At 48.3% G+C, this 16,081-nt stretch overlaps 2 protein-coding genes across 2 annotated transcripts; one reads left to right on the top strand and one right to left on the bottom strand.

Moving 5' to 3' along the window:
- The first annotated feature begins 4,626 nt into the window (after positions 1–4,626).
- On the top strand, positions 4,627–6,218 carry LOC109750735 (uncharacterized). The gene has a single exon (XM_020309685.4). The coding sequence runs from the start codon at positions 5,263–5,265 to the stop codon at positions 5,857–5,859; it is 597 nt and encodes a 198-aa protein (XP_020165274.1). The 5' UTR covers positions 4,627–5,262; the 3' UTR covers positions 5,860–6,218.
- A 2,382-nt stretch (positions 6,219–8,600) lies between these two features.
- On the bottom strand, positions 8,601–12,356 carry LOC109750730 (uncharacterized). Its single transcript, XM_020309680.4, has 3 exons — positions 12,068–12,356; positions 11,805–11,948; positions 8,601–8,919 (listed from the first exon to the last, which is right to left on the bottom strand). Exons 1-3 carry the CDS (start codon positions 12,227–12,229, stop codon positions 8,776–8,778), a joined length of 450 nt encoding a protein of 149 aa, XP_020165269.1. The 5' UTR covers positions 12,230–12,356; the 3' UTR covers positions 8,601–8,775.
- Positions 12,357–16,081: the final 3,725 nt, after the last annotated feature.

Here is a 16,081-nt window from a genome sequence, read left to right as displayed (position 1 = left end):
AGTGCCCAATCAGTATTCATTCACGCCACGAATCAGTCCAAGCCAACACCCAAAATCGACGAGAACAGCCAGCCTGGGCCGCCGACACGGAGCTCGCATTCGCCCGGTTGGTGCGGCGACGCCATCGCCGTCACCGTCGCCGTCCACCCATCCTCGTCTCCGCCCCCGAGCAAGCAAACGCGTGCCTTGTCTTGGGCTGACGCTATCATACCAGTGGCGCCCCCCGCCCGCACGGCCGACCAAGGTCGCCGTCGGCACTACGGCCTAAACCGCGCTCCCAGCCGGTCGAGCCGGTACAGCCCACCTACTTCGTTGATCGGATCCGCATCCGGCCGATGGTCCTGGCAAGCGGCCCTTAATTCAGGCGCTCCAACACAAAGCACTCGCATGCTTTTTTCTTTGCGAGGACAAAACACTCGCATGCTGACCTAGCTCTGGTACGTAGAGTACGTACGTGCTGCCTCAGGCCTAGGTTGTACGTTTCCAACGGCCGCCACAGTGCAGCACGTACGGTCGAACCTTGCGGTTGTGTGGGTAGATCCGCGCCCCGATCTACCCCTGCTCGGGAACGCTCACGTGCGCTGGCCGTTTACGCGTGTACGCATGGCACACATATGCCACGGCGGCAACACGCTTGCTCTCCAACTCGGCGACGAACTTTCGGAACCTGCAGCCGCATGTGATAGATATCATCCCTCATCGTCGCGAACGCTGGTCCGGATGTGTCGTCCACGAATTGGGTCCGATCACACCTGATTTTGCGTCCGGTATAATCATAAACCTCAGATTTCATACTTCAAATTCGTACTACACCATGTAAAATAAAAACTAGTCGTCGTCGAAGAGGTAGATGCCCTCCATGCCGGCAGCACCGGAAGGACCAGCCACCTAGTCATTGGCCGCCGTCCGCAGCTCCGGCTCGTCGTCGGATTCCATGTCGGCAAAGAGTGTGTCGCCCTGCCTTCGCCTGGCAAAGGAAGCGGCGTTTGGCCTCCACCTTTGCCTCTGATCGGATGAAGCCGGGGATGGCCTGGTGCTCCACCGACTCCTCCACTTGGGCCATCACAAACTCCGCGAGGGCGTTGCCCATGCCAAATCCGGTAGCCGAAGGCGTCGGATCCGCCTCGCCTTACTCTTCTTCCTCCTCCTCCGGCTCCACATTTTCCATGTACGTGTCTAGCGCCTGCTTCTGTTCCTGCAATCCGAGAAACACGCCTGGCCTGATCTCCTCCATGAGCTCCAATTGCTACTTCAAAGTGAGCATTGCATACGTGCTCATTCGTTGTCGGGCCTGGCTACTGGCGGATGGCAAGTTCGGGCGGATTGGATGGTGGCGCGCAGAAGAGAGGGAGAGGGTGGAAATGAGCCCGACTAGGGTTGGGGTGCCGACGTCCGTCTTAAATAGCCAGATTTGCATTTCGGGCGGCATTAATGTGAATGCATCCTCACCGGATCACTGTCTGTGTTTACACGTGTGTTCATGTGGATCCTGCCCGTCATTCCGACGTAGCGGACGCGCCCGGACGCGATCGGGCCTTCTCATACCCACCCCAGCTATATATGAGCCGGATATGAGGGGAGCCGGTCAGCCCAGACGTATAGGTACGGTATGAGGAGCCCGAATGGGTCACGCTTTTGTGACCGATCGGCGATCACTGACCGGGTTGAATATGTTGTTGTTTGATGTATGTGGTGATCTTGGGAAGCTTAAATTGTAGCCATATTTTGTTTATGTGTTATATAAAATATGGGCAACAAATTGTGATGCGGCTGTCGTGCTACTGATCTATTTTAGGGCAGCTGTTGAAGTAGTAGTGCCCTATTTGGTGCCCTATTTTAGTGTTATTGTTGGAGATGCCATATTTTTGCCAAAAAGAACATATTTAGGTGCCCAATTTTTTTACTCCGACCACTTTTGATGCCCTATAATTTGATAATAGGGCTTCTATTGGAGATGCCCTTGAGCATCTACAGCCGGACCTAGCTAATTCTACCCCCTAAACTGTTGGGAATCGTTGCATGGAAAACAAAAAAATTCTACGCACACGCAATGATCTATTCATGGAGATGCATAGCAACGAGGGGGAGAGTGTGTCTACGTACCCTCGTAGACCATAAGCGGAAGCGTTTGACAATGTGGTTGATATAGTCGAACTTCTTCTAGCTCCGACCGATCAAGTACCGAACGTACGGCACCTCCGAGTTCTGCACACGTTCAGCTTGGTGACGTCCCTCGCCTTCTTGATCCAGCAAGACGTCGAGGTAGTGGATGAGTTCCGTCAGCACGACGGCGTGGTGACGGTGATGGTGAAGTGATCCTCGCAGGGCTTCGCCTAAGCACTACAAAGATATAACCTGGGGTGTAAACTATGGAGGGGGCGCCGCACACGGCTAAAACTATTGTCTGGTGTGTGCTAGGGGGCGCCCCCCACATATATATAGGTGGGAGGGAGAGGGGAGAGGCCAGGAGGCACCCCAAGTAGGACCAAATCCTACTTGGGTTCGTCCTAGGCCGGCCGCCCCCCTTTCCTTATCCGGAGAGGGAAGGAAAGAGAAGGGGGAGAAAGGGAAGGGGAGGCCGAATCCCCCCTTTCCTTTCTCTTCCCCCTCTTCCTTCTCCCTTTGGTTCGGCCCATACGGGGGCGCACCAGCCCCTGGTGGCTGGTGCGTTTCCCTTCTTGGCCCATTAGGCCCATATATTTTGCCGGGGGTGCCCGGAACCCCTTCCGGTGACCCGATATGTACCCGGTACCCCACGGAACACTTCCGGTGTCCGAATACCATCGTCCTATATATCAATCTTTACCTCTCGACCATTTCAAGACTCCTCGTCATGTCCGTGATCTCATCCGGGACTCCGAACAACATTCGGTTACCAAATCACATAACTCATATAAATGATATAATACAATATCGTCATCGAACGTTAAGTGTGCGGACCCTGCGAGTTCGAGAACTATGTAGACACGACCGAGACACCTCTCCGGTCAATAATCAATAGCGGAACCTGGATGCCCATATTGGCTCCAACATATTCTACGAAGATCTTTATCGGTCGAACCGTTATGACAACATACGTAATTCCTTTTGTCTATCGGTACGTTACTTGCCCGAGATTCGATCGTCGGTATCTTCATACCTAGTGCAATATCGTTACCGGCAAGTCTCTTTACTCATTCCTTAATACATCACCTCGTGACTAACTCCTTAGTCGTTTGCTTGCAAGCTTATGATGTGTATTACCGAGAAGGCCCAGAGATACCTCTTCGATACTCGGAGTGACAAATCCTAATCTCGATCTATGCCAACTCAACAAACACCTTCGGAAATACCTGTAGAGCATCTTTATAATCACCCAGTTACGTTGTGACGTTTGATAGCACACAAGGCATTCCTCTGGTATCCGGGAGTTGCATAATCTCATAGTCGAAGGAATATGTATTTGACATGAAGAAAGCAATAGCAATAAAACTAAACGATCATAATGTTAAGCTAACGGATGGGTCTTGTCCATCACATCATTCTCCTAACAATGTGATCCCGTTATCAAATGACAACTCATGTCCATGGTTAGGAAACCTTAATCATCTTTGATCAACGAGCTAGTCAAGTAGAGGCTCACTAGGGACATAGTGTTTGTCTATGTATTCACACATGTATTTAGGTTTCCGATCAATACAATTATAGCATGAATAATAAACATTTATCATGAATAAGAAAATATAAAATAACAACTTTATTATTGCCTCTAGGGCATATTTCCTTCATAAACGCCCACGGACCCACCTCCGTGGACAGTGACCGATGACCTCTGAAATGTCCATGTGGATAACCGAGTACCTGATTAGCAAATTCTCAAATCCATACAATATCATGCAATGCAAACTAAACTCCACGTACTACATCTCAATTCCACACATAGCATATGGCTACTTCATCATGCATGTCATCGGGCTACCAAAAATTGGCATGCTCCTACTTCATCATACATGTCATCGGACAATCGGAAATTGGCATGTTGTACAAACTAGAGCTATGTGAAATGTTTACTCACAGTTGCCCTTGCCCTTGTCGTCGTTGTCGCGAAAGTAGCAGTCGAAGACACAGTATGGATCCAACCGGATCTTCTCACCAACAGAGCTCTCCAATCTGTCGCTGGCTTCCTCCTTCTCCTTTTTGGGAGTAGTCCGGCCATGGCACGGATCGCCCGACTTTGCTCCCTTTCGAGGGCGCGCGCCGTCCTCCTTTGTTGCTTCTCGATGATGCAGGCTCGGAGGGCTTCCTCTTTCCTATCCATGGCGGTGTGTGACTCCGGCTCTGTGGCTTCCCACGCCCTCTACCTCGCATGACGGGCACGCCGGTCCTTCGCATTGGCTAGGCCGTAAGGCATGCCGACGTTGACCTTTGAATCGGAGCCCGACGTCGCGGGGAGGAGGTGCCACACTGGGGTTGCGCCGCCAGTCGATGGTCTTTACACCCGGCGAGGCCGCGATCACGTGCCTCGAGCCACCGCGGATCCAAGCGTCATTTGTGTGGGCGCAATGGATTCCCACCGGATCAACTCGGATTGCGGCCTGACACAGCCCTCTCAGGAGCGGCGGAGAGCCACACGGACAGTCATCTCCTCCTCGTCCCTACATGGGACAAAGGTCCCAGTTGATGTATCGAAAAATCTTAGAGTCTGATACATTGCCCGTCATGCAGGAGAAGACTGGAGATCACTGGCCAGGAGTTTAGGAGCAGAGTGAAGTGAGGTAGCTAGAGCTTGCTCAGAGATGCGGATATGAACGAACATATGTGAGGTCAAGGTGGGTCAGACTGCAACATATGTGGGATCAAGGTGGGTCAGACTACAACATATGTGGGGTTGGGGTGGGTCAGCCTCCTCATATTCACCTCTGAACATGAGGAGTGTCGGTCAGTCTGAAAGCGTAACGTCGGTACCAGAGGGGTGGCTGGATCACGGTTTTCTGACACCGGGTGTAGATGCTGTAACGTCCATAACACGAGCGCATGTCCTGTTTATGCCTCCAAATTCACGATACAACAGAATTCGCTCGGTCGCAAGTATGTATATATTGACCTGGCGACTAGTAAAATAGTACTCCAGCTCTGGAGCACTCGTAGCAAGTACCACCGGCAGAGAGCTAGCAGTGGCACGAGCCAACCGGATTCGCTTCATATCCTTGTCCCAACAGCCAGGCAGACGAGCAGCAACAGCGAGGTAGGTGCTGATTATCTATAGAGAGACCGCGGCCAGTGATGGACGACTTCACCTTCCCTACAACGGCCGCCGCGGCAGAGCATGCGGAGCCACTGTTCCTACATCACCACCACCGCCTTCTCCCCTTCCCCCACTTCGCCTCCTCGCCGCTCTGGTTTCCCGGCGACGGCGTCGCCGTTACACCGGTGGTGGCCGTGGTGAGCCGCCGAGCCGTCGACGGCATGGAAGAGCAACAGCCCGCGTCGTCGGACTCGGCCGCCGGACGACGGTCCAAGGGGGAGAGGGGAGGAGAAGCGGATGAAGGGGCGGTCGTGCGCGCTGCCAGCGCGGACGGCGAGGACAAGATGGACATGCTGTGGGAGAACTTCAACGAGGAGCTGGAGGCGCTGCGGCGCGCCGGTTCTTGCCCGAAGAAGACGGCGGCGGCGTGCGGGCTGGACGAGCTGTCGGACACGGAGTCGGAGGCGGGGGAGCGCGGGCGCGGGTGCGCACCGATGCTGCGGGCGTCGTCGAGGGCCGGCGGGACGGGGCAGTACTACCGCCGGAGCGGCAGCTGGGTGCTGCTCATGAGGATCTTCAAGAGGCTCTTCGTCGTCGAGAAGACGGCCGTCTCCGCCGCGCATCGGCGCCGCTAGGCCAAGGCAGCAGAGTGATGCGTACATGCACACAGCACACGTACAGCATGCACAATCGCCCGAGGCATCCCTGTGATGCAAATGCCGAGTAAGTTAAGTTATACTAGACGGACATGAGTTGATTAAGCGTTCATGATGGGTGTAACTAGAGTCCATCGGATATAGAGGAATTCAGCATATATCACTCCATTGTTTTGCATCATCATCGTTCCTAGCTACTCCTTTTGTTTCTGTAAAATATATAGAAAGTCAAGGTCCGTGGAGATTCTTTTGTATTTACCCACTTGTCACTAAGCCAGGAGATGTGTCCTGTCATGAATCACGATCTTGTGGTAAATTATACTAGTATGAGTTATTAATTGTTCATGAGTGGCGTAAGTGTAATTAGAGTTCATCTGAACAAAGAAACTCGGTTATATATCACCCCATTTTCTTGCATCTTCCTCGTTGTTTACTACGAGTAGTACTGTCAAATATAATAAACATATAGAAAATCAAGACCAACGGAAATTCTCTTCTATCCATTGGTGATGACTCAAGAGATATCGTGTCATGACTACTCAATGATGTAATCGTTGGAAGCAGCTAAGTGGTCGCCCCAGACCCCAGTGACACAATGTAATGATCAATGTGGAGGTTGCTTTCCAGACAGTGGAAGCTTAGCTGCCCAGATTCTGTATGCCGATCATTTTTACTTCGTTCCTATGAACTGGAAAAGGGGCGATCGGGGCTCATTTTTCGTCTAAAAAATATGGTTGGGTCTGAAGACAGAAAGGCGCACGACATTTTCCTGGGCCACCTATCAATTTGTGTGCGTTCGTGGGGTAAAAAGCTTGCGCTGTTTTCAGTGGGGAAAATGGAGGACGCGTGCGTGTTTTGTGTGGGTGGCTCGCTCGCTCGGCTCACATAGGGACAGCGGATTTGGCTCGCACTAAAGGCCAAAAGTGGGACAGCGACGCCCAACCGTCTAGTACTACCTCATTACTAGTAGAACAGTAGTCATCTCCTTCCTCATAATACATGCCATCTACTAGTCCAAGCCAGCTGTGTGTCGCCAACTCAATTTGCATCGAAACTTATTCGCAGAGCTGTGAACCAACAGGTGTAGTAGACTAGATGACAGTGACAAAAAACGTCTTATGTTAAGTTAGTTTGCAGAGGGAGCAGTAAGCAAGGATTTAATCTTATGACCTTTTTTTTGGGGGGGGGGGGGGGGGGGGGGGGGGGGGCGCAAACTTATAATGCCGTGACATGGGTGGGAGCGAGCTGCACCGGGGTTTGGCACTTTGGAAATGACAAAATCGTACAAATTCATAATGCATGCGGTGCCGAATGCAAGAATGGACATTCATAAGTGACGTTTTGTCCTGTTAGCAACTACTCTGCCTAGCTACTACGTACATCACAGCCTAATGAGAGCAGGGAGAAGGAACATCAGTTGTTGAGCATTCTATTCTACCAATCTGTCCAATTTTTGTTTTGTTTTGCATCCCTACTGAAATCGACCAGCAGTTAAGACTATCCACAGTGGGAGTAACATAGGTAGTAACATCATACATATCTAGATAAAATAGATGATGTGGCATGCAATAAATGAAGAAAGAGAGAAGAGTGGTAATATAGCTAGTTACTAGTAGTATGAGTAACATCAGACATATCAAGGCAAGATGTGTCTATAGCCTAATAAATGAAGTGTTGCATGTTACCACACATATGTTACTCCCCACTATAAAGGTAGTAACATAGACTAGTAACATACCTATATTACTACTCTATGTTACTACTCATTGTGGCTAGTCTAAGAGGACTGGAGGCACTCAGGGTCAGGGACAGCACACAAGGACTTAATAGCTTGTGCACACATACGCGAGCATGATGGTAGCTGGGCCTCTTCTCACCAACTATCTCAGACAGTTAAGAATAACGAGGAAAGCGCACTCATCTTTTAGTCACCACGCGAATTATACAATAATGAATGAGGGGGGAATCTATCTCCCTCAAGATGAGGGCAGACTACAGTAATCCATCAGTTGAAGATTTAAGAGCATCTCCACTCGCACCCCCAACAGCCCCCCAGGACTAGATTTTTATGCCAACGCCGAAAAAAAAAAACCAGTCGGCCCCAGGACGCCGAATTCCGCCGATTCGGCCCTTTTTTGGCCCGGCGATTCCAGGCCGAACCCAGCGCACTAGGGGCGCTTGGGGGCTCCGGCGGAAGGAAAAACACCGCATGGGCCACCACTGTCAGGTGAAAAACGAATTTTTCACGTCCAGATTCGCCCCCCGCGCGCACCCCCCCCCCCCCTCCCCCCGCCGTGCCGATCCCGGCGACGCCCACCTGCCCATCGCCGCTAGGAAGGCCATTTCCCCACTAGAAAGAGAGGTTTTGCCGCGGCATCCTCCATCCCGCTCCTTGGGCGAGTTTTCCGGTGCTCCGGCCACGCAGGCGAGGATACCAGCGGCTGCGCGCCTACCACGCCCGCCAGGTGTTCGGCGGTTTGTCTGACGGCGATGGACTCGTACAACGAGGAGGCGAATGGCTGGAGATGCTCTAAGCATCAATACGATAGGATTTTACAAGTGCTACTTTCCAGCTTCCCCGTATTTCTAAGGGCCTTGTTTGGAATGCTGGCTGGAATTTGGCATGAAATTCAGAGGACTTACGCCGTTTTCTGTGCAGTTCCTGCGTTCCAAAGTCCAAACAGGCACTGTGCTCTTTCGAAGATATTATCTGACAAAGGTTGAAAAGCGAAAATGAAATGAGCAGAGCAATATGAGTTACAGAATTTCGGATAGACATAACCAGACTTTCTTAAACAATGTAGCACTACATGGTGTTGCTATTGTTGTCTATCGATAAAGGGCAGCGAAGAGCTGGACAGAACCATGTTTTTATCTTACAACTGAAGGGAATCCTCACAATCTGCTAGAAACAGCAAGGTACTTTGTATGACGCGCCTGAGCCATCAATTTGCCGCTCCTTTTCTTCCTGAAATCAACAGAGACAACACCGACTGATTTTCCAGCACGCAATAGCTTTGCCTCAACCTCTATTTCTTCCTGGAAAATTAATCAAAGAGTTTACAGCATGTCAAATAACTACTAAAGATAGCATAACAGAAAAGACGAAGGTACGTTCAAAATTAATCAAGCCTTCTCATACTACTGTAGCAATAAATTGGCCAACCCTGCCATTTTGGGGTGAAAAAATTGTAGCGAAGCAACCTGAAAAGGCTGTTTTGGTTCTTCAGAGCAATATCTGGACAACATGACAGTAATTCTGATCCTAAACTGATTCTAGGAACCATTTTGTACCCAGCAAGCTCCAATCTGAACATAACCCATCAAAGGAAATAATAAATAAATAATCCCTCCGTCCCATAATATAAGATGTATTACAACCGATATGTCAGTATATCGGTTGTAATAACACCTTATATTATGGCACGGAGGGAGTAACACCTAGTTGTGTAAATGCAATTGCACTGAATTCAACCATCTTTTTGCTTAATGCATATTTAAATTTCTATAGTATAAAAATTACTGGAAGGTAAGAAGTATTGGTCCTTTTATCTTGCCAACTGAGATGTCATTCTCCCATGTTCACTGACGTTAACTCTTCAGAATACCAACTTTCACCTTTCTAGAAGGCTATGAATATGCAAGCAATCAAAGTTTGAAGTTAAATTTAACCAATGAAAATGTATTTGGGAAAAAGCAAATGTGCATGCAAGGGTGGGTGATTGAGTTTAGGGTTTATGTACTTGTGCATCTTAAAAAACTCCATAAATGTGTATCATGTTAGAACATGTAGGTATGCAATATATTATGGAAACATATGATCAAATGTGTCATGTACAAAAAAATGAAGTAGTTGCAATGCTCTCTGTTTATTTATTCTACAGAAATACTAGTACAATTTTTTTTTCCGAGCACCCGACGGGAGCTCTGTCATTTCATTAAGAAGAAAATAAAACTGAACGAAAACCAACACACACGAAAGAAACACCACGCCAGCCCTGAGGCCACGCACCAAACGAGATGGCGACTCTGCGCCCCAACCAGCTGGAGTCAATACCCTACAACATGACCCGGAGTCTCCACTCCGGCATATACACCTCAGCGAATGCACCTTGCCGGCCCCGGGGCCGCAGACCTGACGAGCCAATGACTCTGCTGCCCGAGCGGCCAAAGCAGACACCCTACATCACAAAGGCGATCTCCAGAGCCGCCACTCCGGCTTCCACACCGGCCCTGAGGCCGCACACCCGACGAACCGACGTCTCTACCACCCAAACTGCCAGCGCAGTCGCCATGCATCGCGAAGGCAATCTCTGAAGCCACAGCTCCGACTTCCACACCGGCCCTGAGACCGCACACCTGCCTAGCCAGCGACAAGGAGAACACACGCCCTCGACGTCCGCTTCAGCCAAAGCCGAAGGTCGAGTTTTCACCTGGAGAACTCGAGATTCAAATGACAAGGGAGGTGAAGGGGCTCCACGACGATGCCTCCAGGTGGGCAACGATGTCCGAGGACGCCACCATCGCCGACATCATCCGAAGTCAGTGCTAGGTTTTTGTCTGAAGATCACCAAACTAAGGATTACACAGTGGATCTCCAGGCAACCAGCCCGGCACATCCAATTCCGATCAACAACTTGGAGGCATCCACCCGAGCCACAACAGCCATGCACTTCAAATCAATTCTATGTCACATCATTTCCCTTAGGTATTAAACCCTATGAACTGAAAGTAAGCATATACACTTGAGCACAGAATTTAATAATAAGCCAATCTCGAAATTATTTTTATTAAATTATATACTTTGGCATACAATTGGAACGCCGCTCAAAAGGTGTGTCAAAACAAGGAAAGTGGGTTTATTGGAAGATGAGAAAAGAAAACAATTAGGAGTACCCTCTTTCTATGACATATCGGAATATCAAACAAAAAGATTGGACGTAGTGATTAGTAATGAGCAATATAACCAACATTTAAGATGGGAAAAAACCCACCGATAAAACAGAAACTGTATCACCATAGCATGAGATCATCTCAAAAAGACAAAAGCTTCCTAACTACTCTCTATGTAAAGGGCACTCCATTAGATTGCTATTGTCACCACTATGGAAAACTGAAGAATAGGTATTTAGAGCCTCCTAACTTCTGTCAAACAAATTGAATACACTCTGCTGCTTATGCTCCAGGTCAAATCCTAATTATGAAAAGGAGGCAGCAAACAAGAATTTTAAAAAACTTTCACCAAGTTCAAAGTAGACACAACTAACCCCAGTTCACTCATGTCATCTTCCAACAACTTGTTACTGTCACAAACTGGTTAGTCGTACACATGATACCAGTGGAGGTACCACTGAGATCCCAGTCGACACCTAAGTGATACCTTCAGCTACTCATAAGATGTTCCTAATACCAAGTCATGACAAGTGTGCCCAATTGCAACTTCCAGAACAACAGTCTAATTTTGACTTTCAACTGAAACTGCACTATAGTGTTGGGGTCAGCTGACCCAAACATTACGTAAAAATGATAGTAAGTTACTTATCAAAAAGTAATTAGTGTTGAACCAATGTAGTATATGATGCCCACATAAAAGAATTTTGGCTGGCTTCACCCCTATCAGCAGGATATAGTGTAATTACTGACAGCCGATCGAATTCCTCACATAAAAATTAAGATGCGCTCTGAAGCGTTCCTGAACAGAAACACCATGCAGAGGTAGGAGCCACATTGCGACTCAATTACTCCCCAAGTCCAATGCTTCAGCAAATTCACAGAGCAGAATTCTCGCACGAAATGCACGTCAACTTTGACAGAATCATAGTTTCATCACAAAAATTTCCATCCAACATAAACTAAAATATGTTGATGACGAACAGGAACAATGTCTGAAGCCTAAGTATGGAAGAGAGAAATTGTAGTCTCACCCCGACGGCGGCCGTGTCGACGTAGGACACGCTGATCTCGAGGGAGACCCCGCTCGTGCCCACCCCGCTGGAGAAGAACACGGCCGAGCCCAACTGGTCGGCGAGCGTTGCCGTGACGCCGCTGAGAAGGTACCCTTGGGGGCTCTGCAAATCAATCCCCAATTCGAACCAGACACCACGCGCCGTCACGTCAGCGTGTCGAAACCGAAGGAGTAAGGGAGCTAACTCTCGAGGTTTCGGCGGGGAGGGAGCGCGTGGCTTACGGCGATACGGGGGGTGACGACGAAGGAGCAGAGGACGCGGCCGTGCTCGGCGGCCTCGAGGCGGACGCCGCTGATGACGAAGGAGTCGTAAGGGGTGGAGCCCGAGATGTCCGCGGCGGAAGCGGTGGGCTCGAGGGTCCTCCGCACCGCCTCCGGGTCCATGGCGCGGCGGTGGCGCTGGGGCTGGCGACGAGGTAGTGGTCGCCGCCGGATCGGGGAAAGAGTTGCGGGGGTTTGGCGGGGCACGCAACACAAAGACAATGTGGTTGGATACCTGCGGTGTGCGAGCGTGGTTGGCTGGCAGTGGCAGCGCCTTGCTAGGCTGGCGGGTGAAGCTACAGCTGACAAACGGTCCCACAAAGTAAGGAACATGATTGGGCCCACTAGAACGAACTAAAAGCTTTTATTTCTAGGTTCAAGTACTATCTACTTTAAAATTTGTCAAAAAAAGTTGACATTCTGAGCCTTATTTGGTCTACTACCTCCGTCAACAAATAAGTGTACGAGTTGGCACCAAAATTTATCCAGAAAAGAGTGTCCAGTGCACTTTAAAATAGAGAAAAATGTTTCTCTATCATTACACGGTAATCAATATCAATAACATTCAACACATGGCCTTCTCATTTTCTATATGCACTTAGCTCGTTGGGGGTGGGGTAATTAAAAAGAAGAGAGATGGTGGCTTGCACCTTAACAATGCATTTTTACCCACTCTATAATCTGTCCTAAAAAATGTATATGTACACTTTTTTTTTGCGGGATAAAACTTGTATTACTCAATCTCCCAAGAATTATAATCACGCTTGCAATGTCTAGGAGTTCTTCCGGACCGGATCCAAGCCACACAACCGTTCGGCATCGTGATTGTCCAAAATTTGCCAAGAAATGAGTAGCATTATTTTTGCTACGAACAATATGAATAATACAAGAATTACGCTCGATCAAAAGATTTTTGATCTCCTTTATCATAAAGGCATATTTTGATTTATTTGTTTCTGCACTTTGTATCATCTTCACTGCTTCTAGACTGTCTGATTCAACATTGATAGGTAGATTGCTCCATTGTAGCACAAGCAAAAGGCCCTCCCGGATGCCCATGACCTTCGTCTCAAGCACATCATCACAAGTAAACAAATGTCTGCATGAACAAAAAATGATTCGGCCTTCATGGTCTCTTAAAATCATACGTGTACCTGCTACACCATTCAAAACAGATACGTCGGTGTTCAACTTCACCCGAGCAGCCGATGGGGGAGCCCAAGGACTGGAATCCAGTTGCCTTATATTGCATGAAGGAGCAGCCAAAGGGAAGCACACCTGGGCTGGGTACTTACCCTTTGAGTGGTCTGCCAGCGGGTCTGAAACAATTGAGTTTAACGAGGCGACGTAACTAGCAAGAAAGCAGCAGGAGACATCCCTCGAACAACAACTCGTTTTTTTTAGAGTGCGTTAATAGCGTGCCATATTTTTATAGAAGTGAAGAGAATGTAAACTATGAGAGTTGGACCCAACATGCAAACAATAGCGCCTCAGTACACCCACACCAACTAGGCTAAGATCACACAAAAACAATTTATACTATAGGCACTTGCTTGCTTCCATTTCGCAAAGATAAATCCACCACTCCCGTCATTGAGAGTTGCGCAATATGATTGGCAAAAACCCTCGCTTCCTCTACTTCCACAAGGACCAACATATAAAATCACTAGGGAGTCACAACCTTTCTGGTTGACATTGGGAATCATGCACTCGACAACCATTCACCAACTTTTTAGCGAATTTAGGTTTATAGGGCAACCGACAACAGAGAAGCATCTCTGCCAAACCTCGCGGGAGACCATGCACTGCATCAGAACATGATCCATCGAGTCTATCTCTTGAAGGCAAGTGAAGTAATTCAAAACATTATCCTGAAGGTCATGGTCATGGTTATGCCTTCTATCCGACGTAAACTATGTATTGTATAGCAAGCCACATGAATATATGGCACTTCAGCACTGCCAGACAAATGTCAGATGCTCATTGCCGCCTCGAAGCGAATTCTGCCATGACAAGGCACGCGGTTGATGCCCTTTGAGATCCGGTTGGATAACGAAGGTATTCCTGCCCTTCCCAAAGGAGTGATCCTAAGTTTATCGAACCCACAAGAGCATGGCTAGTACGACAGAGTCTCTACCAAGTCTTTGCAAGAGAATTAAATTCTAGTTTTTACAACCGGACCTTAACGGCCTTAGTGTGTAAACACTTATAATTAAAACAAGCATGGGTATGTGGACTTGTTTCTTACAACCATATATTAATGATCGGGATCATCATGATTTAGGTTTATGCTTTGGAAGACTCCCATTAAGATGTGCTTGCAATGAGACAAAGTGGGGTGCATGTCCAACTTACATCTTGAATGGTTTGCGACCTGCATCAAGAATCAGTTGTCCAACCGCATGCCTTGCATCACGCGGGGTTACCTCAGTTATTAAGAATAAATCAGACAAAAGCATTGGGCATTTAGTGACTACACCTCATGTATCACCAGGGATTGACTATTCGCTACCGTACTAAACCGTTCTGTCACTCGTGTTTAGAATAGCATTCTGCGTCCTCCCTGCTCCTAACCTCCTCCTTGATCGAACTCCATGATCCAAGGTACATGCATGGTCGAAGAGTGAGAAAGAGACAAGAGACAACTACAATGCAATTCTAACACATACATGTCGTTAATTTGAAGTCATTCCATCGAGCCCTCATACAAATACACCTGGCTGCAAGGCTATGCCTTAACCCGTTGCCTTACCGAATTACTCACAGATGGTGATCCGATCGCAAGAAGAAATCATTGGAGAAGACATAAAAATAAATGCTTTATTGATAATATGTCTTACAGTTGGTTGTCGAATGCGATACACGATTACAAGTATGGCTAACATGGAGGTGGTTTTTCTGTGGTGATGGTGATGGTGGTGGCTATGGAGATGAGATGGGAAATGACAGCGACTAGGGTTGGAGAATGGTTTTTGTTACGGTGATAGAGGTTTTTGACAATGCTCCCTTGTGAATCTGGTATTGAGCCCTTTATAAAAGTGGTTGTGTTGGACGCCAAGAAGCCGCTGGCACCCCTCATCTTCTCTTCTATTTCACTTGTTACACCAGCAAATTATCTCCTTCTTCCTCCATTTTGCTTCTTTCCTTCTAATTGATGATTTTTATCCATGTATGGTCTCTTTTCTGGTGAAAACAAAATAAAGATAGGATTTCGCGATTGCTCGCATTCATTAGTCATTAGTGGCAATATCAGAGTGATTTTCTCAGATTTTCTAAGATAAACCAGTTTAAATAACGATGTGATGAGCGTAAGAACTACACTCATCAACCTCCCCAACTTGATCGTCCTTGAGCAACAAAGATATAAACCCAACCATAAGAAATTCAGTTGTTTAAGCTGAAATACCGAGAATGTGTTGGTTCACTTACGATTAGTATGCCTAGATAATCCTCCGCTTCTTCATCTAAAAACTTAATATAGTTGTTGCGGTGGCATGGTTATTATGCAAGCTGACCACTCAGAGTCGGAGGTGCACGCCCAGCAGCTGGGCATGCAGCCAAGCACGTACACCCAGTCCGACACGTACACCCCATTGGGCACGCAGCCGGGTACGTACACCCAGTAGACGGATTCGTACATCGGCCAGCTGAAGCAGGACGACGACGAGGACCTTGATCTGGAGGAGTGGCCGGCTGATTCATAGAAGAGAGGTAGAGGAGAAAGCTTCAACATGAGGAAGGACGAATTGTTGTGCGATGAGTGGTTGGCCACTAGTATCGGCCTGATCCATGGCACGGAGCAAAAGGGAGGAACATTCTGGGCCAACATTCATACTTGGTTCCATGAGTACAAGAATTTCAAGCCCTACCACAAACGAACTCATCTGTAATCGTGGGACAAAGTCGTTTAACCATCGATGGTACATCATCTAGGAGGCCATGAGCAAGTATTGCGGCCATTTTAAAACAACTAAT

The sequence above is a fragment of the Aegilops tauschii genome, chromosome 2 (genome assembly GCF_002575655.3).
Source record: "Aegilops tauschii subsp. strangulata cultivar AL8/78 chromosome 2, Aet v6.0, whole genome shotgun sequence".
Taxonomy (NCBI): Eukaryota; Viridiplantae; Streptophyta; class Magnoliopsida; order Poales; family Poaceae; genus Aegilops; species Aegilops tauschii.
Note: the sequence above shows the minus strand (reverse complement) of the source record. Positions and strands in the feature narration are given on the sequence as shown.

Bases quoted from the DNA above. Each gene is read 5' to 3' on its own strand.
- LOC109750735 (XM_020309685.4), top strand. From the start codon at position 5,263: ATGGACGACTTCACCTTCCCTACAACGGCCGCCGCGGCAGAGCATGCG.
- LOC109750730 (XM_020309680.4), bottom strand. From the start codon at position 12,229: ATGGACCCGGAGGCGGTGCGGAGGACCCTCGAGCCCACCGCTTCCGCC. The intron at 11,949-12,067 runs GTAAGCCACGCG...ATTGATTTGCAG, and splicing joins TCGTCACCCCCCGTATCGCC to AGCCCCCAAGGGTACCTTCT. The intron at 8,920-11,804 runs GTGAGACTACAA...TTAATTTTCCAG, and splicing joins TCGACACGGCCGCCGTCGGG to GAAGAAATAGAGGTTGAGGC.